Source organism: Notechis scutatus, chromosome 1 (assembly GCF_049901735.1).
Source record: "Notechis scutatus isolate UNSWTSFEM ecotype Mainland chromosome 1, rNotScu1.2, whole genome shotgun sequence".
Lineage (NCBI taxonomy): Eukaryota > Metazoa > Chordata > Lepidosauria > Squamata > Elapidae > Notechis > Notechis scutatus.
Genome location: NC_142009.1, coordinates 93,954,052 through 93,976,510, shown reverse-complemented (window position 1 = coordinate 93,976,510; position 22,459 = coordinate 93,954,052). Strand labels below are relative to the sequence as shown.

At 38.9% G+C, this 22,459-nt stretch overlaps 1 protein-coding gene and 1 pseudogene across 2 annotated transcripts; one reads left to right on the top strand and one right to left on the bottom strand.

The window, feature by feature from the left end:
- Positions 1 to 62: 62 nt before the first annotated feature.
- LOC113430359 (pantetheinase-like) lies at positions 63 to 17,640 on the bottom strand. 2 transcript variants are annotated; one of them, XM_087971519.1, is made up of 8 exons: positions 17,566 to 17,640; positions 16,662 to 16,891; positions 16,444 to 16,574; positions 12,251 to 12,443; positions 10,242 to 10,533; positions 8,839 to 9,209; positions 4,535 to 4,705; positions 63 to 1,154 (listed from the first exon to the last, which is right to left on the bottom strand). In XM_087971519.1, the coding sequence occupies exons 2-8, from the start codon at positions 16,872 to 16,874 to the stop codon at positions 930 to 932; spliced, it is 1,596 nt and encodes a 531-aa protein (XP_087827645.1). In that variant the 5' UTR covers positions 16,875 to 16,891; positions 17,566 to 17,640; the 3' UTR covers positions 63 to 929. The 2 variants fall into 2 exon arrangements, with proteins under 2 accessions (XP_087827645.1, XP_087827653.1); XM_087971527.1 differs by lacking the exon at positions 17,566 to 17,640 and adding an exon at positions 16,975 to 17,103.
- LOC113411276 (small nucleolar RNA U3) lies at positions 8,319 to 8,390 on the top strand (annotated as a pseudogene).
- Positions 17,641 to 22,459: the final 4,819 nt, after the last annotated feature.

Sequence of the window (22,459 nt, the reverse complement as noted above, 5' to 3'; positions counted from 1 at the left end):
TTTTCTGCGTAGCCATATAAATTATCATACAACAGAAAGTATTACTCATGTCAACTTAGAAATTCTTCACAATATCTGAGAACCCAACTGATTATCTTAATTGAAATTACACATTTTTTATTCTTACAAACATAAAATTTCTCTCTTCTCTAAGACATCTTATTTTTAAAACAGCCTCAATGAATGGGGTGAAGGCTACAGTCAACTATGTGAATGTTGACTAGTGTGCACGGATTATAATTTTCAGTCAAAAAGTTGGCATAATTCATATTACAATCTCAGACAGGCCCACTAATTCAACCCAGCTGGCTTCCCGGTTGAAAATCAATTACAAACAAACCGGTTATAGCAGTTTGAGTTTTTCTCATTCTCGATTACAAAAAACACTGAAGTCTGGTTTTCTAGTTCCTTCTGGTTAGAGGACTGATTCCTGCTAAATAATCCCCAAATGAGGGGCAGGTTGGGTCATTTCTGGGTCTCTTTCTGAAATGAGGGGTTAAGAGACAAGGTGGAGTTGGCACAACCTGGATCTTAACTATCTGTTGTATTTTAAAGTGGCTTCAAATATCTGCTCTAATATGTGGTGGGCGGCTGTATTTGGAGATGATCCATATATTAATCTGTTTTTCTTCCAAGAACCTTGGACAAAGAGTCTAATCCAGAGGTCTTCAAACTTGACAACTTTAAGACTTGTGGACTTCAACTCCCAAAGTTCCTCCTCCAATCATGTTAGCTCAGGAATTCTGGGAGTTGAAGTCCACAAATCTTAAACTTGCCAAGTTTGAAGACCCTTGGTCTAATCAGTAACTATTACATTGTTGTATCTTTTTAGGACAAAGTTCAAGAGATTGTATTCCTTAGGATTTGTCAGCCAACGTTAAACAGCATCAATATATCCATTATCAATACATATTCGGTTGAGTTATCCATTACTGAACGATAAATGACAACTGAAATAGTAAAAGTATCAAGCAACTGATTTGTTGAATAGTGGATTCAACCTTACTGGGAACTGTGATTCTATTGGTGCTAGGGTTACACATGTCAATGTGTGTACATGGAGGATCCTTTTCATACCATCTTCCAAAAAGTGTCACAGTTAGAACAGCTTGAGGGGTATCATTCTGACTGACCAGTTGTCCATCTTTCAAAACCTAGGAATGAATGAATTTCAGTCATATAGTTAGCTAGATAAGTTAAGGCATTTTTAAAGTAATAGACTGAGACGTAGTTCTTATAATATACTATAGAGAAGATCCCAGAGTGACAACCCACATATTTGGATAAGGTTGGAAAAGACTACCAACTATGAGAGCCACTGGTAGTCAGTGTAGATCAGGGGTGTCAAATTCAAGGCTTGTGAGGCAGATCCGGCCCACGGGTATTTAGATCTGGCCCACGGGCTGCCCTGGAAACAGCAAAGGACCGGCCCACGGTGCCTCTGTCAGTGAAAATGGAGCAGGCTCTGTTTTCAGCTGGGATGGCCTCTTGCAGCCCTCTGCCAGTAAAAATGGAGCTTGTGGGGGGGCATGCCCCTGAGCTTCATTTTTGCTGGCAGACGGCTGCAGGAGGCCATCCCAGCTGAAAAAGGGGTCACGTCCCGAGGGGTCACACCTCGGCCCAGCCACCCTGGCCATGCCCACCTGGAGCCCCAAGGTCAAACACAAACCTGATGTTGCCCTCAATGAAATCAAATTTGATACCCCTGATGTAGATAATACTGAACTGGATCAAGATGGAGAAATAGTCACAGGACCCCTCTTCAGGGGACATGGGGATTAGGGCTGCTGGGAGATTTAATTGAGCAACTTCTAACATCTACAAGTTTCTTATTCCTGAATTCAATAAATGTGGAGAAGCCACAGTTAGCAATGGGATTTTAAGCTCTATGTGAAAAAAAAAAAACCATAGGACAAACATCATCTGATGGATCTTATTTTGGCAACATTCAGGCAGCTTTTGGAGCCATGCAATGTGTTTAATACAAATTGCTTACTCGCAACAAGACAGTTTAAAAGCTGAGTATTTAGAAAAAGACATTCTACACTATTATATATGACATAATCTAAAATTGTAGATTACACTCTACAGATGTAGGTAGTTCTCAGTTTACAACTGTAGTTGTGCCTGGAATGTGACTGTGCCCAATTTTATGACACTTTTGCAGCAATCATTGAGTGAATCACCTCGGACATTAAGCAATCTCTACATTTGTCAAGGGAATCCATTGTCCACAATGGGTGGTTTTTGCGGGAAACCCAAAGTAAATACCGTTTGCTAGCAAAAAAAAATATTCTTCATAAAGCGTGATGGCCATGTGACTATGGGACACGGGCAAAGAGCTATCAATGCAGCGTGGTTGCCAAATGCCCAAAATGAGATGGTGTGATTGTGGACGGGCCCCAGCCATTGGAACTTTGAATCTGGGTCAGAAGTAGCCCTGGGGAGATCAGCCTTAACTTTGAACGATTGCTAAGTGACCAATCGTAAATCAAGGACTGCCTGTGTGTACAACCAGTTATGTAATACTGTATAACTATTACCTGTATGGACTGATTTACTTCATTCAAAAGGTAAATAATTGTTACCTATATTCTGTTGCATAGAAAATAACATATTTTCTGTCCTTCCCATTTTAAATAGAGAAAAGACTGCCCCAATCTCCTCTGCTTCCTGAAGGAGCGAAATAGGAGGAACACAATTCAGTTTCCTCCTTCTGATATAAACAATCCAGTATTATTTTTTATGTATACAGGATTTTCTTTGGCTTGCTTACACACACAGACACAGACACAGACACACACACACAGAGGGGTGGGATTCTACCAGTTCTGTCCGGCTCTACAGAACCAGTAGCTCTGAAGAACAGCAGACACAGAACTGGTTCTGTGTCTGCTGCTGTTTTGGCCAACCTGCCCGCCCGGGCTCTTACCTGACCTTTATTTCCTGCTTTTTCAACCACAGCTGCTTTGCATGACACAGCTGCGGTTGAAAAGCAGGGCTTTTCCAACCGCTGAGCACCTGCATGAAGCACTGCTCAGCTGTCCGGGCAGCTCAGTAGGTTGTAAATTGCACTCACGTGACTTGCGTGATTTGCACAACTCGCACATGTGCGCACGACACAGAGCAACAGAACCGGTAGTTATACCGGTCGGATCCCATCCCTGTATGTGTACACACACACATGCACACATGCACACACACACACACACACACACACACAAATATATATATACACACACACACACATATATACACCATGTAGATCCATCTCTGCTCTATACAAGTGTACCACATGTAACAATGTGGTGTGGCCTTCACCCAAACTCATAGATCAAGCAAGGCACTCAAGTAAAAAACACAGTGAGAAACTTCATTTTTCTCACAATTCAAATTGGGCTTCCAAAAAGTGACCAAAACAGCTCCTTCTGAGCCTTATTAAGGAATTTGTTTCTGCACTTCTTCTATTCTAGCCCAGTTTGGTTCATACCCACCCTAACAATATTTGTGTTCTAAAGATGGAAAAATACTGGGGTACGATTCAATGATGGGATTCACATTTTTTTACTACCAGTTCTGTGGGTGTGGCTTGGTGGGCGTGGCAGGGGAAGGATACTGTAAAACCTCCAGTCAGAGGTGGTATTTGCCGGTTCTCTGAACTACTCAAAATTTCCGCTACCGGTTCTGCAGAACTGGTCAGAACCTGCTGAATACCACCTCTGGTACTCATACAGTATTTTAAGATTTTTAAAGTGAATATAAAACATTAAATCAGGAACTTTTAGGTTTAATGGACAAAATAGCTTGAAAAAAATATGAAACTTTGCTCCTTGATAGCAGCCAAAATACTTTATGCACAAAAATGGAAAGATATATTAATTCTCACAAGGGTGACGAATGGTAGGAAAACTGATGGATTTAGCAGAGATGGCTAAATTAACTGCTCTAATCGAAGAAAAGTATTCATTCAACTTTCTTTCTGCTTGGAAAATGCTTCTGGATGTTGTTTTTGAGATTGGAAAAAAAATGAAACTTTGAAACTTTGGTTTTGCTAATCAGTTAAGTTTGTTGTTATAGAAATATTAAGCATGTAAGAGTCCCAAAAGTGCTTTTTCAAGTAGCAACTGGACTTTCTGGTTTTTCTTTGAAGATGTTTTGCTTCTCATCCAAGAAGTTTCTTCAGCTCTGTCTGGATGGTGGATCAGAGCTGAATAAGCTTTTTGGTCAAGAAGCAAAATGTCTTCAAAGAAAAAATGAGAAAGTCCAATTGCCTCTTGAAAAAACACCTTTGGGACAACCATGACCTGGATGACGGAGAATCTCCATAGACGTAAAAGTAAGAGGTTGAGGTTGTCATGTTATGATGTTATCCTACTATGCTAAAAAAAGTAGGAAGTCGATGCTTTTCTTTTTCCCTTTATCCCACTTTTTTTCCTTTCTCCCTTTCCCTCCCCCATTTCCCCAGTACTTTCATTTTCACTTGTATGTTAGACTTTGATACATTTAACAAAATTATAATTTAAAAAAAAATTACCTGAAACAATCCAGAGGCCAAACGAATCCCACTGAGTAAAACCTCTGGGAAGATGTAGTTTGTGCCAAATGTGCCACTGAGAGAATAAAAGTCAAAAGAGGATTTAGCAGTCTTGGTTGCCTGGCCACAACTTTGAAGGTCCATACTTCCGCACTTCAGCAATGTGCAGATCTGGAAGGAGAAGAAAACCAAACAACATTTGAAGAAGTACTCATGATTGAGAAGCCAAGTTGCTACTATCAGAAAAGGAACCATTGTTTTAATTTCCTCCATAGCAAGGAACCTTTGTGGAACACACTCATGTGAATGTTGGTGGCTGGGGGAGAAGCCCGACTGATTGTTGACTCAGAACTAGCAGATAAAGGCACGAGTTCATCCTGGCATAAGATGAGTGTTTATTTATTTATTTTTATTTTATTTATTTTGTCAAGCAAGTATTAGATAACAGGTATAAATATAAACATGCTTATGAATACATGAAATAGATACAAATAAAAAAGAAAGAAACAATAGGACAGGGACTGCAGGCACATTGGTGCACTTATGCACGCCCCCTACAGACCTCTTAGGAAAGGCGTGAGGTCAATAGTAGACAGTCTAAGGTTAAAGTTTTTGGGGTTTGGGGAAGAAACCACAGAGTCAGGTAGAGTATTCCAGGCATTGACCACTCTGTTGCTGAAGTCGTATTTCCTGCAATCAAGATTGGTGTGGTTAACCATGAGTTTGTATCTATTGTGTGCTCTTGTATTGTTGTGGTTGAAGCTGAAGTATTCATTGACAGGTAGGAGTTCCTGGTGTCATGGTGACCAAGGACTTGCAGCTATATAAATCTCGGTTTTTAAAGGTAGTCCTCGACTTTCAACCACAACTGACCCCAGAATTTCTGTTTCTAAGTGAGACATTTTATTAAGTGAGTTTTGTCCCCATGCTATGAACCTTTCTTGCCAGAGTTGTTAAGTGAATCACTGCAGTTGATAAGTTAGCAACCTGGACGTTAAATGAATCTGATGACCCGATTGACTTTGCTGGTCAAAAGTTTGCAAAAATTGACCGCGTGATCTTGGGACACAGCAATTATCATATGCATGAACCAGTTGCGTCTGATTTTGGATCACATGATCGTGAGATGCTACAAAGGTTGTAACTGTGAAAATTGGTCATGGCTCACTTTTTTTCAGTGCTGTTGTAACTTTTAAAGGTCACTAAATGATCTGTTGTAAGTCAAGGACTACTTGTAGCTGCTGGAAATGTACGTTCTAGTTTCTCTCTCTCCACGTGTTTTTCAAACTCGATACATTAAGATATCTGGACTTTGACTCCCAGAATTCCTGAGCAAGAATGCTGGCTGGGGAATTCTGAGAGACAAAGTCCACACATCGTAAGTTGCCAATTTGAAAACAAACCACTCCAAGATTTTTTTTAAAAATGCCAAGCAGTTCTGATGCTTTGTGCGCTGCTCAGCCTCGGCCAAAGAGAATGGGGATTCAATTGCCTGAGAAATGCCTTTGCAGGTAATTTTTTTTAAAAAAGACATCCTTATACTTGAAAAGCAGTTTGGCATTTGCATGCTGATGAAGCTTCTGCCATTTTTATGTTGCCTTTTAAAAATAACACTAAATCTCCCATAACTTCAATAGACTAAACCCAAACAAAGTGATGATACAACAGTGGTAGGACTCATCTCTGGAGGGGATGAGTCTGCCTACCGAGATGAGGTCGACCAGTTGCTTTCGTGGTGTGGAGAAAATAACTTGGTCCTCAACACCAATAAGACCAAGGAGCTTATAGTGGACTATAGAAGGAACAGATCAAACATCCAGTCCTTGCTTATCAATGGAGACCGAGTGGAGCAAGTGGCCAGTTTTAAGTTTCTCGGTGTTACCCTAAAAGAGGACCTGACCTGGGGTGCCCACATTGTAGCCCTGGTCAAAAGGGCCCAGTAGAGATTATACTACCTGAGACTTCTCAGAAAACAACAACTGAATGAAAAACTGCTGGTGACCTTCTACTGCTGCACCATCGAGAGCATTTTAACATACTGCACCTCTGTATGGTTTGCCAATTGCACAGTGGCAGATAGGAAAACATTCCAGAGGATTAACGTCATTGCCCAGAAGATCATTGGTTGCCCTTTCCCCTCTTTGGAAGAGTTTTATAGCTCCCGCTGCCTTAAGAAAGTTCAAAACATTCTTAAAGATCCATCTCATCCTTTTTTTGAACTATTACCATCTGGCAGATGGTACAGAATAATAAAAACAAGCACATATAGGCTGAAAAACAGCTTCTATCCCAGGGCAGTAGCTCTTTTGAATTCTACTGTATAGTGCAATGTTGGTGTGGTGTTGCGGGTTTTCAGGTTCAATGTGTGGAGTGTGAAGGATGTGTGTTTGTGTTTATTTTCATGGTCATGATGTGCACTGAAGATGGTATTTGATTATGTTGTACGACATGCAATGAGAATAAAGTAAATTAAACAGAATTAATAGAATTAATCTGTCCTAAATATAATTAATACTAAATCATAGTAACTATGATATCTTCTTTTTCCTAGCATATTCCCGCAGGTGCAGGGTCCACTTTTGGGATCATTGAATGCCACTTTGCATGGTCAGTTGTGTCTTCAGGCTTGCATATCTTTGTTGATAGTGTCTTGCATATCTTTGTTGATGGTGTCTTGCTTATCTTTGTTTTGGATGCCTGAGAGGTTGCTGGCCATTGACTTCTAGTTGGTAGGCAGTCTTGGCCACGGAGGAAGGTGCTGCTCTGTGGACATGTCCATATCAGCGGAACTGGCCTTCTCTCTTCTTCTCTATAATTGGTACCACACCAAAATGCTGTCGAATGGTGTCATTTGTGATGTGGTCAAGATGGGAGATGCCCCATATCCAATGGCACGGAGATAGCTTTCGGTCCCTGTTGTTGCTGCCCAGCATTCAGTGCCATACAGTGCAACAGGGCGGACAGTTGTCTTGTAAATCTTAAATTTAAGATGGGTTAACATTCGTCTGTCACATAGCACACCAGTGCGTTCTCACCAATACATCCAGGCTGCACTTACCCTTGCTCACACCTTGCAATTGATGTAGCCATTGCCTTGGAGATGGGAGCCCAGATACCGAAAAATAGCAACTATGATATATCACCCTAAAATGTGAGTCAAACAATACAAGCAGCAGTAGCAGAAAAGTTAACAATAGTCTAAATAGCAAATGCATTTCAGATCAGTGTGCTTATTGATTAAAGTATCCAGAGAAATAAATATATCTCTGCCAGGTTCCAAAAAAAAATCAATGTCTCCCAGAGCTGCCTGGAGTTCAATAGCACAGAAAGAAGGGGAGGTAAAGTGAGATGAAGGAATAGTCAAAGCTAATTGAGAAAAGCTATTCCAAAGAGGAATACCATCACTGGAGCTACCAATGGAAAAGCCTGTTCCTAGATGATTGCGTATTTATTTCAGTACAAAATTCCAAATTTATGGTGGACCTCAGCTTGGGAGAAACAGCATATCATCTCAAACACAACTTCTGATTCCATACATTTGGTAGGCTCCAGGGAGCCATCAGCTTTACTGTACAGGTGGGCCAGCATTCTGTGCAAAACAAATGCTTAAGTCTCCTCTAATAGCATTGGGTCTATTCAAATATTCACAGCTTATTGGCTCCTTATCAATACTTCCAGTGACCGTTATCCAAACATATCCTTGCAATGTATTCTTTCATGATTAAGTACCAGTCAGACACCAAATGTATCAATGAATATATATGGCTCACTCATTAGAATCCAGATGACTATACTTTCAGGGATCATTTCTATAGTATCCAACTAGACAAATTAAAAGATAAAACTAAATACTGGTCCTATTCTTATGGCAGTCAGTGTCAATGTCCTACAGGACATGGTAATAAAGTTTCCAGAACTCTGTGTGATCCTCCAAGGAGTAAGAAACGTAGGACTTACTTTTCTTCCTGCTAATAGATACTTTCATTCATCATGAGCATGATGCAGCCACAAAGTGATCGAATATTTAAACTAGACAATTATTCCAAGTGAGATAACGAAAATAAAGTGCTGAAGTTTATCTAGACCAAGGGTCTTCAAACTTGACAAGTTTAAGACTTGTGGACTTCAACTCCCAGAATTCCTGAGCTAACATAACTGGAGGAGGAATTCTGGGAGTTGAAGTCCACAAGTCTTAAAGCTGTCAAGTTTGAAGACCCCTGATCTAGACAACAACCTGCAAATGTAGTGGGCATCTTGTCTTTTACCTTTCCGTCTAGCGTTTTACCCCATAAATAAAAGAATACCTGTAAGTAATATTGTCCTTCAACCTCATGAAGACCATCGAATGCCCCTAGCACGTAAAGTTCACCTTCTTCTTGTTTCATCATCCTGTAGCTTAAATGGCAGCAGAGACTTTTCTGGCACACAGTAAGATTGTCAGCTTCTTTTCCAAGGGTACATAAGGTGAAGTCATCATGGAAAATAAATCCAGAGAAAGTAGGGCCCTCATGAAACCCTTCAACAGTTGTGGCATACAAGCTCCAGTTAACAGTAGGAAGAGGGGTGGGAAAACGAGAAGGATGGGAATAGATTTCTGCAACCAAAAGGTGCCCATTCATTGATTCTGCATCATAATGATAGGCTTCCGATCTGGATGGTGTATAGATACCACTGCCTAAAAATGACGAGAATAAAAGCCATTTTTCTTATCATGTCTTTGCAAGACATACAGTATACATTATCTCTTCTATTCTACCCCAAAACATATTTAAGAAAACACCACCCACCCCCAAAACACACATATTTAACTCTGAAAAAAGACCAGAAAATGTATTCATATACACAAGAATTCACCTTCTCTTTTCCTTTTTCTACTTTGATGAGCAAGAATAGAATAGGAAGAATATTCAATATGCTTTAGGAACAAATAGAGGCCCGGGCTTTCACAAAAATTTAAAGAAAAATGGTATTTATGATCAGCAATGCAAAGAAACAAAGCAAAACTTGGCTACTGCAGGATCCTATCTGGGTCAGTCATTGGAACCAGCGGTTTTGTCTTCCAAGCTTTCGAACTCATATTGAAGCCCTTTCTCAGGGAACTTCTCTCTAGCAGAGTATGCACCTTGGGTTGTCCTGTGTATGGTATTTAATGGTGCCTGTTGTATGTGGCTTTTTAGATGTTGATTGGGGTGTTGTTTATTAAGTTGTTAGCTGTTTGTTTCTACTGCCAAGCCCTCACATGCTAAGTTTTTGTCCCATGTAAATAACAGACAAAGAACAGCCCAACATACACACTCTGCTAGAGAGGAGTTCCCTGAGGATGGACTCCAGTATGAATCCAGAAGCTCAGAAGACAAAACCACTGCTTCCATTCACAAACCCAGATTGGATCCTGCAACATTATCCTGGGTCACGTACATTCACCTTCATTCGTAGGCTATCACTGTTTACACAGCCAATCAGAGATTATTTGTAGAAGTCCAATAAAGAAAGAATAAGACTGTACTCTGTATACTACAGTGATGGCAATGGCTTCCCTCCTCTTGAATTTCTGTCTGCAAGGACCACACCAGCGTATCTTCATTTTGGCAAGGGGGCATTAAAGGATTTCTCAAAGAAGAGACTTTTCAACCAGCTGGAGATTCTCAACTGTTGGGTGAATAGAACCAAATACCAATCAAATCTTTTATCTCAACCAGTACATTACCTGTCATATTGAGGATAGGATTATGAGTATTAGCTGCCAGAACATTGGCACGCATGCCCATGGCCCAAGCTGAATGGAATTCGATAGCAGTTAAATGTGGGAGGACATTCATCCAGGCTGTCGGGAAAAGGATAGTGTCCACAGAGAGCTGGGTTATGAGGGTTACAGCAGGATCATGGAAGAGAATATCAAAGCAAGTGAAGAGGCCAAATTTTCCAAAGGCAGTATCGAAGGTTGCAAGTTCAGGCTCTTTAGGGAAATCAAATTGTTGCTCCCCCTTAAACAGGTTAAACTGTTAAAAAGAGAACACATTTAGGAAAGAGGTGGGGTGTTTTTCAGTGAACGTATGAACAACGTAACACTGACTTAAAGCCACCTTGCAAGTCATTTTAACTGAAGGTGAAAGTGTAATGCATTTTAAAAAAAGAAGGGAAAAAAATCCCAAAACTTCTTTAAATTTGGATGGACTGGTTTCCCAGAACCTCTGTGCCTATTAATAATGTAGTATCAGCACCCATTACAAGGAGAAGATCTTCTTTATGTAACTGAGAGATACATTTATAGTGGTCTCCTGCATTTTCACACAGCTTGGTTCCAGTTGTGCTGGAAAACAAACCTCTGCTATTATCTGTTTTAAATATTTCACTTAGGACTCATTTTTGGTTTCAAAATTGGAATAATCTTGATTATATACAGCATGTTATATCATTGGGTACAACAAGATCTAGAGGAACTCTTAAAAATGGGGCTATCTGGTGGCTTCTGTTCTTTGTGATTGTGATGACAGGCAGACAACAACACATATGTGTACCTGCCCTTTGTGTCCCAACGTGTACATATTTTAATCTTGTATTTTACATTTTAAATAATATGTCATATAGTATGCCTTATTTTAATTGTGATACTTCTGACACAAATAAACAACAAACATCATTGGAGGAAAACATAATTATTACCTAAGTACATTTCAGTGGTGGGATTCAAATATTTTTACCACCAGTTTGGTGGGTGTGGCTTGGTGGGTGCATGCATGCATCAAACGTGCACTTTGTGCAGGTGCAAAGGCATTTGTGCAGGCGCAGAGGTGTTCTAACTCACCTCCTGCAAGCCTGCTCTCTCCCGGTCTCTTCAGCAGCTGCCATGTGGCACTCTGCTGTGCCATACAAAGCAGCTGCACTTCAAATTCAGAGGATAAAGGTGAGTATGGGAGCCCAGGTGGGCAGGTGGTCCCAACAGCAGAGTGGCGGAGGGAACAGGTTCGGTCTCCGCTGCTCATTGCCGCTACTGGGCCGAACCGGTAGAATAGCACCACTGGTACATTTGATACTGAATTGCATTCCAAAACTATGGAAGTTGATATTATGAAGAGCTCTGGCTCTATTAAGACTGGGATTCAACTAAATAATTAGTCTGGATAGGTGGAAAAATGCTTCAGGTGTCAAAGAACAGATGTCAAAGATGTGTATTTCTTAGTTGATTTTGGAGTATCTTTATATTGTAAAAACGAGAAGAGAGCAATATTATTTCCACAATTAATAACAAGAGTAAAAGTTAAGGTAGTGGTACTACTTATTTTTCTCTTTTTCCATTTTAAGTTTATTTTTTGTCTTTTATTGTATTTTTGCTTTTGTATTATTTTTATCTACATTACATTTCTGTAATAAAAAAGGAAACTAAAAAAGGAGGAAAGAAAGAATTGAAAAAATGAAGGAAAGAAAGAGAGAAAGAGAGAGAGAGAAAGAAAGAGAGATCTATCAAATTAGAACTGCATTTTATTGGATGCCCAAAATTCTCTTCTACCCTATATATCTGTTATGCTAAATCACATTTTCTACAGGTAATTCATTATCCCTCTGAAATCTCAAACTTGGAATATGCTCCAGTGGACATATTCAGCCTCTGATGTTCAAAATAAAATTAACTTATAAAGTGATGTGCTTATATTTTATGTGGGGTTCATGAAGAAACAACCAGTTCTTAAAAATAAAGTGTGAAAATTGTAACCTTACCTTGTGGTATCGTGCTACCAGCTTTCCCTCTGAATCAAAGACAACATTTGTGTTGTATTGATAGCGGCCATCGCAGGGGCACTTTGGGTCTATATAACTGCAATTCTTCTTATCACCCATATTGGCAACTACATAGATTGAATTGTTCCTGGCCAGACAGCTCAGTCTTTTTTGGACTGGTGCAGGTCCAAATCTAAATGTGAAGACCACAGAACTGAAGAATTAATACAATTAAATTCTGTTAATTTATCTCCATGTTGAAGGATGTAATACAGAAAGAGACACTAAAACAGTCAATAAAACAGAAGCGAGGTTATGTCTTTTAAAATGTAAAAGAGAAGAAAAGAGTCATAAAGGTTGGATTAGGCAGTGGTAAGATTCAGCCAGTTCGCACCACTTTAGGAGAAACGGTTGTTAACTTGCTGAGCAGTTTGGTGAACTGATTGTTGAAAGAAATCATTAGGGCAGAGAACCTGTTGTTAAATTATTTGAATCCTACCACTAGGAGTAAGTGAGCTTTAGATACTGTGAAATATTTTTCCTTCCAACTATATTTCTGTTTGAAATTGATTCAAGAAGATGTTTTTTTCACTGAAGAGGAAAAAAATATGGGAAGTAATTAGGTGCTCTCAATCAGTGGAACACCAGTTCACTGGGGAAAAGATGAAATGAATCTTTTTGGCAGTGGTTCCCAATTGAGAGATACTTTGAATTAATAATGATATAATTTAGTAGGTTGTTTATAAATGTACAACACGTAATTTATAAAGTTATTCGTTTGATATTGTGTGAATCCAGTAACTGTAATTTATAAATTATTGTCTAAGCCTTAGTACGCAACCTTAGCCATCAAATTATGGTTTATTTAATAAAATACAGTTAAGCAAATAATAGCTTGGTGTAACCAATGTACCCAGTTTCTTCCCCACTATAAATTGCTCCATTCCCTGGCCAGCTATTTTCAGCAATGAGACTTTAAACATACATAAGGGCAGAGATTAACAAAGATGACTCTAGATAGTAAATATCTCTCTCCCTCCCTCCCTCCCTCCTTCTCTCTCTTAATTGAAGATTGGAAGCCCTCTTCTTTAGATTGCTCCCATAAAAGTTAACATGCCACATCCAATTACATTGTGATTTGATTAAAAAATCCAGGATTTCATGCTGTTGTTTTCCTTCTATTGTGACATGTTGCCTTTTGGCACTTGGAGCCCTCCTAATATGTTGAGTTAACTTTTAGAAGATCAAACTAATATACCCATGCATAAACATGTACCTATAAGAGATGACTAGGCTGAGGGAGGGGTCAAACAGGTCATCAGACATGAGTCCCTTCATGCTCACAAGAGATCTAAGTCCTGGTCAACTTGAAACCCTATTCATAACTCTCACTAATTTTCCTTGACCGCTAGTAGTTCAGATTCTTGATGCCCATTTGAACTGTCTGGATCTCCTGATTTTCCTGACACTTGACTGTACCCTCATGGGGTAAATAATGTTATATAAGGAATAGAAAAAAAGTGAGAAATAGTAACTGAAAAATTAAAGGCAGGAGATGAAAGAAAAGGACACGCCGTTTATTATGCTTCTGCATACCTTTCTACTCCTATCAACCATGGGTGTGTCCACCAACATCACATGCCTTTTGTTTCTTATATTGCTCACTTTCTTATTTAAAAAATACAGTATATCTACTCCATCCAACCTTGACTTTGTCATCTTCCTCTTCCTCTCAACCCTTCCTTGTACTCTTCCTTATACTTTCAATGTATTTACCTGCCTTTCATTCATACTGGTCACTTATTTGTATTCAATCCAAATCTATTCAGAGCCCATGCATTCTTTACAACTGTTGGTACACTTTCTACCAAATGTACATGACATAAAATTTCTCCAGTTTTTCCCCCACTTTCAATAAACAAGTAAATTAATGTACATAATTTCTTCATCTACTTGCAGTAATCGGGTTAAATAAAAATAACATAGGCCAGAGAAATGCATGTTGCAGAACATTTGTTTATACCTGGTCAACAGCATCAGGATTGTTTTGTACGATTACCACTCATTTCTTCTATTCCCCCTTCCCCAGCAGCAAATTCATTTACAAATATAGTTTACCTTGATGTAACATTGCATCTACTCTGTATTATAGTATTCATTCCTTCTATATTCTGTTATTGAGGCATGATCAGAAAGTACCCCTTTACCCCAGACTGGGAAAAAGTGGGTGGGAGATTGTCCAGAAATCAAGTAATCAAGAAACCGGACAAAGAATCTTTGTGTTGATTATCAGAGCATGACTAGCACTAAGCCAACAAATTGCTTAAAACTAGACTCCCAGACTTTTCTTAATTAAAAAAAAAAAAAGATAAACACTTGCAAATATGTTCTATGCATTTCATAAGTAATTGGTGGCTTTTATAAGAGACGGCTATAATAAACACTTGGTCATGAAAAATAATTTCATTCTGCAAAAAGAATTTCTCTTTAAAGAAAGAGATCTCCCCCCCCTGATTTTATTTTGCTTTGCTTTTCTCTGTTAAATGTGATTCTGTCCTCCAGGCTTCCTTTTTTTTTTTTTTTTGCCAAATTATGTCGGGTTGCCAAATGCTGCCTTTTCCTTGTGCCAAAATGTGTTTTTGACCCAGCCATTAAAATTTAGCAGGGGGTGGCAATGACAATACCTAGTTGCTAAGTGAAGGGTTGCCTGGTTTCTTCTGCAAGAGATCAAGATGGGTAAAAAACTAGATGTAGCTGTTCTGCCAACACGCTGCTTGCACTTTTCTTTGGAACAGCAAATTTTGAATGAAAAAAATTCTTTGGGAGTCATGCTGAGTTTCACGAAAGCTGTTAACTGTCTTTAACTACACTTGAAATTTTAAGCATTCCTGTATGTATGGATCTCAGATGATCCTGTTCGACACACTATCACCCATCTAGGAACATAAGGAAAAGGGAACAGTGACTATCTTCTTTTGACCCTCACTCCCCATTTCCTCTTCTTTCACTCCTGAGCACCTTTAGCAAGCGCAGTTAAAGATTAGAAGAACACACTTAAAATGGGAATGAATTACTGTGATGGATGGACTAGGGCACAGCTTGGCATATCTTTTGACTCAAGATGGGTTTCTGCTGATAACATGGCTGTACTTATATGGTTTTCTCATCAATATGGAAGTGGTTTATCATTTCCTCCTGACATACTTTATCCATTTCTCAGGCTTGCCTTACAACAGTGAGATATCCTGGTACCTCCCATCCAAATGCTTACTGTATTCATTTTGACCCTTAGCTTTTGCAAGATCAGCTAAGCCTGGCTAGATGCTGGCTTTAGTTCAAATTTGCAGTCTGTTGCAAACATTTTGGAGGTTCTTGAAGCAGATATCATTTTTCATCCTATTCCTTGAGTGGTTATAAAAACAGAAACAGAGATTATGTGCACTGCCTGAGTGCTATGGAGAAAGTTTGCTATAAATATGTACCCAGGCCCTAATTATTATATTGCTGACAATTATTTCAGCTTAGATTAAATCCATCCCAGTCTATCTGACAGATATTGACATGTTCCCCATTTTTTGTAATTTGTAATTTTATATATTGTTTTTAAAATAATATTCTTTTTAATTCTTAATTTTATTGATTAAATTATATTCTAGAGCCCCTCTCTGAGGGCAATGGGTGTGATAAATAGCATAGCGCTTAGACTTATATACCATTTCATAGTGCTTTTACAGCCCTCTCTAAGTGGTTTACAGAGTCAGCATATTCCCCCCAACAATCCGGGTCCTTATTTAACCAACCTTGGAAGGATGGAAAGCTGAGTCAACCTTGAGCCAGTGAGATCTGAATTGCCAAACTGCAGCTAGCAGTCAGCTGAAGTAGTCAGTCTGCAGTACTTCACTCTAACCACTGCACCACCTTGGCGCAAACAAAAAAGCAAGTAAGCAAGTAAGCAAGATATGGCCATGTTGGTCAAGGTGGATGGATACTGTGGCTTAACTTATCTGGATGACATAGATAGATGATAACAGGTGAGGTCTAATAGATATCTAAATGGGATGCTACCATGGAAGAGATCCTTCCTTCCTTCATGTCAGGGTGTACATTGTAGTACTAAAACACAAACATAAGAGTAGGCTACCATGTTCAAATGCCTTTCAACTGAGACTGCACAAAAGCAAAGCACAAGATACCTTTCAGGATCAGTACATGGAATCCAGTTGACCTGTGGGTCTGGAATGTCCTCAAGGTAAGGATAAATGGTCTCTCTGGTGAAGAAAAATCCATATATGGCATCTTCTGGAGTCACAATGATATGTGCTCCCTGTCAAAAGAAGTGAAGGTAAATCTCCTTCCCTTGCAGGACAATCATTTTACCAACAAATGCATATTAACAAGTAGTGCCCAGTACCTGCTTTGCTGCTTTTTGGATGGCATCTTCTAAGATGTCTATGTTTTGGTTCATCAGTTTTAAGGCCTCTTCAGGGGAAACAGGTTTCACTGTGGATTCTGGCAGTATGACTGCATGTTCGAATACTGCTGCAATATATTTGTCCAAGGCTAAAGTCCTGATGCTCCCCAGGAGTATAAAAATAAAAGCATGCTGTAAAGATGAAGAGGCCATTGCCGTGTCCTTATAGACTGGGGAGAGAGAAAAGAAGATTGAAAAGACAGATCAAGTGAAGACAGAGTGTTCTGAAAGATCATATATTTGATCAGATGACCTTTGATACTGTGATTGTTTCAGCTGTTGAGTTTTGACAGGGTTTCTTGAAATTAATCAGTAACAGTCTGATGCACTTTGAACTTTTTATGCTTCCAACAATATTTTGACTCTAATTCAGGTGACCCAGAGGTAGAAACAAACATTTGAATTTGTATGTTTGGATTCAATCTGAGCAAGCAGATATATTGGTGTGTGCTTAGTCTTCTTCCTCATTAAGAAAAAAAGGAATATTGTACTATTTTTCTATAAATATTCCAATACTAAATATATAGACTGAAATCTAGGTGCTCTAGATTAAAATGCAGTCCTCAACTTACACATGGTTGCTTAATGACCAAAGTTACGATTGAGCCTTCTCAAAAGCTATTTATGGCCCAATGTTGAAGTTATGATAGCCACACCTATTCTTGTTAGAGTCAAGTATAGTCTCCCAAAATTAATTCTACTGCCTTAGTTTGCCTGTCTCTTATCTGGGAACACTTCTAAAGAAACATTTACAATGGAATACTTTTTAAAGCAATTGTCTCAATTAGAAATAAAACAAAGAACAAAATAAAAAGCCGATAATATTCAAACTTGTTCCACTCACCAGCTTTCTTTTGCAATTTCTGCTTCTACTTCCCCATTTCAGAAGACCAGAGGCTGTCCAAAACAATGCCTGGATGAATGCCTGGAAGGGTTGTTGCTGAGTTTTATTGGATTTTGCTTGAGTGCAACTAACAGTTAACACATTGCTTTCCTAATACTATTAGGCACCCAATACAAGCAGTTTGAAAGCTGATTAGACTTTTCAGACTTTTGCCTGTTTCTTTGCAGGGACAAAGAAAGTTGCCCATAATGTCAATCTGGCACAGAAAGAGAGAAACTGGGCAATTATATACATAAGTATGTATTGTAGATGAATATAAGGAAGTGCCAGTTGTTAATGTAGAAAGGAAAAACAAATGATAGATTGTATTTTAAAATCGCCCATCTTAGTTCTTAATAGCTGAAATTGGGAGATGTTTTAATTCATTTATTAAATTATTCATGAGCCACGGTGGTGCAGTGGTTAGAGTGCAGTACTGCAGACTACTTCTGCTGACTGCCGTCTGCCTACAATTTGGCAGTTCAAATCCCACGGGGCTGAAGGTTGACTCAGCCTTCCATCCTTCCAAGGTGGGTAAAATGAGGACCTAGATTGTTAGGGGCAATATGCTGACTCTGTAAGCTGCTTAGAGAGGACTGTAAAGCACTGTAAAGCGGTATATAAGTCTAAGTGCTATTGCTATTGCCATTATGGGAAAAAGTGATTAACTTTTGTGAAAGCTATTTAAGAATTGATGTTGGTTTGAGAATTGGCACATAATGCAATAATGACTTCCGTATAGCAAGTAAAATATTGACTCTTCCTGTGATGATGGTTGATGCTATGAATGGAGTGAGGGAGAAGAGTCACACCAGAGGACCCACATCTGGGATGTTTAATTGTTTAAAGCAGAAGAACAGATTTTGACAATCGCGATCTTGGGATCAGTGGAATGTATACAGTGATAGGGTGTCATATATTTTGAAGCATCCTTGAGCCTAACAATCCAAGCTCATAGGTACTTCAGTTCATTCAGTTCCTAAACAGGATTTCTCAACATACAACTTTACCAGGCAGCATAAAAATGAAATATAATCACTTTCAGTGAGAGACCTAATCAGCATTCAACTACTTGTACTAGATGCCTAAGGAAGACAATGTGTTAAATGTAAATTCAACTCACAAAATCCAGTGGCAAATAATTTGATGCAATGGTTAAGATCCTGGACTAGAAACCAGAAGATCATGAGTTTTAGTCCCACCTTGGGTACAGAGCCAGCTAGGTGACTCTCCTTCAGCCCCAGAAAAAAGGCAATAATAATCCACTTCTGAAATTCTACCAAGAAAGCTAAAGGGATTAGTCCAGGCAGTTGCCAGGAATCAGCAATGATTTCAATAACAAAAATTGCAACAATAATAAAAATAAATAATACATAAAATAGCAATTTGTTCTGCTTTCAGGATATCCCTAATTCCCAAGACAGTCACTTCATGGTGCATAAAGATCGGACTGACCCTAGGATGTATGTATGAATGTATGTATGTATGTATGTATGTATGTATGCATGTGTATGTGTGTGTGTGTGTACATATACATATGTATATATGTGTGTGTATGTATGTATGTATGTGTATATATGTGTGTACATATGTATGTGTGTGTATATATATGTGTGTGTATGTGTACACACACACACACACACACACACACAGACAACTTTCTTGCTTATAGCACAGTGATACTGCCTTGCCCATAATTCTTCTTTTAAGATTTATATATCACATTCCAGTAATTTATAACAAACTCACTATTTAGGCCACAATATGTGTGTCCAAGTAAGCCCAGGACATTCGCTTGACTAAAAAAAAGTCTTGTAAATGCAAAAAGAAAACTCAGAACATTTTATTCACTACACAGTGGTCTTTCCACCCCAACTAAGTATTCATAGAAGGACTTGCAACAAATAGAAGTAAGTTGCCTATCAAGTCAATTAGCTTAAAAGAAAAATGGAGTTCAGAAACTTCACTGCTTGTTTCTGTGGGGACAGGACTTTTAAGACTTTGAATATAGGGAATGCCAATGCTTGTTTAAAAGAGCTAAGAGATAAGCCAGTGGTGGGATTCAAATTTTTTACCACCGGTTCTGTGGGCATGGCTTGGTGGGTATGGCTGGTTTGGCGGGCATGGCTTGGTGGGCATGGCAGGGGAAGGATACTGTATAATCTCCATTCCCTCCCCTCCTGGGGAACGTTACTGCAAATCCCATTCCCTCCCCACCCCACTAACCTGCTTTCCAGCTCCATTCTCTTGTGCAGGGCAACCAAAGAAGACCCAGCCAATCAGCTGGGACTTGGGAGGCAGAGAATAGATGGGGGCGGGGCCAGTCGGAGTGGCATTTGCCGGTTCTCCAAACTACTCAAAATTTCCACTACCGGTTCTCTGAACTACTCAAAATTTCTGCTACCGGTTCTCCGAACTACTCAAAATTTCTGCTACCAGTTCTCCAGAACTGGTCAGAACCTGTTGAATACCACCTCTGAGATAAGCTAACACTGTTCAATATTCAATTGGTGCAATCATTCCATTGATGGAAAATGAGGAATTCAAACTTGTTCATTTGGTTTCCAGATGAAGAGAGAGTGCTTATGGCCTGAAACGAGGATTGGATCGTCCATACCTTCCTCGTCCCAGATACGAAAATGAAAACAAGGAAAGGGGAAATTTATTCAACAATATTGACTTTTCCTGGCAAGATACTCTTTCCTCCTTAAAGAGAAAGGGAAGCAAAAACAGATTAGTTGCCTGAGCATTCACCACTGGCATAGTAATTAACATATAGGATCAGCTCCCAACCAACCTGAAAATGATATTGTGACTATAGGTAGTTCTCAACTTATGGCCAGAATTGGGATTGGCAATCTGGTCATAAGTCATTAGGGTTGTAATCCGAGGCACCCATGTGACTCAAAGTGATTTACATTTTTTGCACCAGTCATTAAGCAAATTTGTTGTCATAAGTATGAATCGATTCATTCAAATGGATTTGAATTACAAATCAGTCAAATGACCACAAAATGGCACAACCAGTTATAAAGTTGGTTGGTATCCAAACACCCAATTTGCAATCACATGATTGGGGGGAGCAGTATGACCACCTGTGATGGCAGGGGTGTGACCATTCTGTGGCATAAATGCTTTCACAGTTGTTAAGCAATTGGTCATAAGTTGAGGACTAATTGTATTGAAAAATAGAACCGTTATTTAAGTTTTTAAACATGATATATGAGCACAATTGTTCCTGGTTATAAAATATAACCAGATGCCTTCCAGAGTAATCATGCTCAAATGCAGAAAACTACCAATCAACAGGGATACCATATTATTTTTTTGAAAATCAGGCACCTGAGTTGGTGTGGAGTTGAAAAGTACTTACCCCCTGAATTTGAGGCAGAAACACTCAACACCTTTGCAAAGTGACTTTTTGCTCGCCTCACCACTGACAATAAGAATCACAAATACTTTGGGGGAAACAAAAAGCATTTTATTAAAGGGTTCAAGACTTTATATAGGGCAGAGAAAGACAAAATAAGACATTGATTAGATATGAGAAGAAACAGATCCCCTAAACCAAGGGTCTTCAAACTTGACAGCTTTAAGACTTGTGGACTTCCTTGTACTCTTCCTTATACTTTCAATGTATTTACCTGCCTTTCATTCATACTGGTCACTTATTTGTATTCAATCCAAATCTATTCAGAGCCCATGCATTCTTTACAACTGTTGGTACACTTTCTACCAAATGTACATGACATAAAATTTCTCCAGTTTTTCCCCCACTTTCAATAAACAAGTAAATTAATGTACATAATTTCTTCATCTACTTGCAGTAATCGGGTTAAATAAAAATAACATAGGCCAGAGAAATGCATGTTGCAGAACATTTGTTTATACCTGGTCAACAGCATCAGGATTGTTTTGTACGATTACCACTCATTTCTTCTATTCCCCCTTCCCCAGCAGCAAATTCATTTACAAATATAGTTTACCTTGATGTAACATTGCATCTACTCTGTATTATAGTATTCATTCCTTCTATATTCTGTTATTGAGGCATGATCAGAAAGTACCCCTTTACCCCAGACTGGGAAAAAGTGGGTGGGAGATTGTCCAGAAATCAAGTAATCAAGAAACCGGACAAAGAATCTTTGTGTTGATTATCAGAGCATGACTAGCACTAAGCCAACAAATTGCTTAAAACTAGACTCCCAGACTTTTCTTAATAAAAAAAAAAAAAGATAAACACTTGCAAATATGTTCTATGCATTTCATAAGTAATTGGTGGCTTTTATAAGAGACGGCTATAATAAACACTTGGTCATGAAAAATAATTTCATTCTGCAAAAAGAATTTCTCTTTAAAGAAAGAGATCTCCCTCCCCCCTGATTTTATTTTGCTTTGCTTTTCTCTGTTAAATGTGATTCTGTCCTCCAGGCTTCCTTTTTTTTTTTTTTTGCCAAATTATGTCGGGTTGCCAAATGCTGCCTTTTCCTTGTGCCAAAATGTGTTTTTGACCCAGCCATTAAAATTTAGCAGGGGTGGCAATGACAATACCTAGTTGCTAAGTGAAGGGTTGCCTGGTTTCTTCTGCAAGAGATCAAGATGGGTAAAAAACTAGATGTAGCTGTTCTGCCAACACGCTGCTTGCACTTTTCTTTGGAACAGCAAATTTTGAATGAAAAAATTCTTTGGGAGTCATGCTGAGTTTCACGAAAGCTGTTAACTGTCTTTAACTACACTTGAAATTTTAAGCATTCCTGTATGTATGGATCTCAGATGATCCTGTTCGACACACTATCACCCATCTAGGAACATAAGGAAAAGGGAACAGTGACTATCTTCTTTTGACCCTCACTCC

What these genes read in the sequence shown, in the direction of transcription:
- LOC113430359 (XM_087971519.1), bottom strand. Translation starts at nt 16,874, where the DNA reads ATGGCCTCTTCATCTTTACAGCATGCTTTTATTTTTATACTCCTGGGG. An exon ending in CCATGTACTGATCCTGAAAG is followed by an intron (nt 12,444 to 16,443) that starts GTATCTTGTGCT and finishes CTTCACATTTAG; the next exon opens with ATTTGGACCTGCACCAGTCC. An exon ending in TCCTATCCTCAATATGACAG is followed by an intron (nt 9,210 to 10,241) that starts GTAATGTACTGG and finishes CGTCATTTTTAG; the next exon opens with GCAGTGGTATCTATACACCA.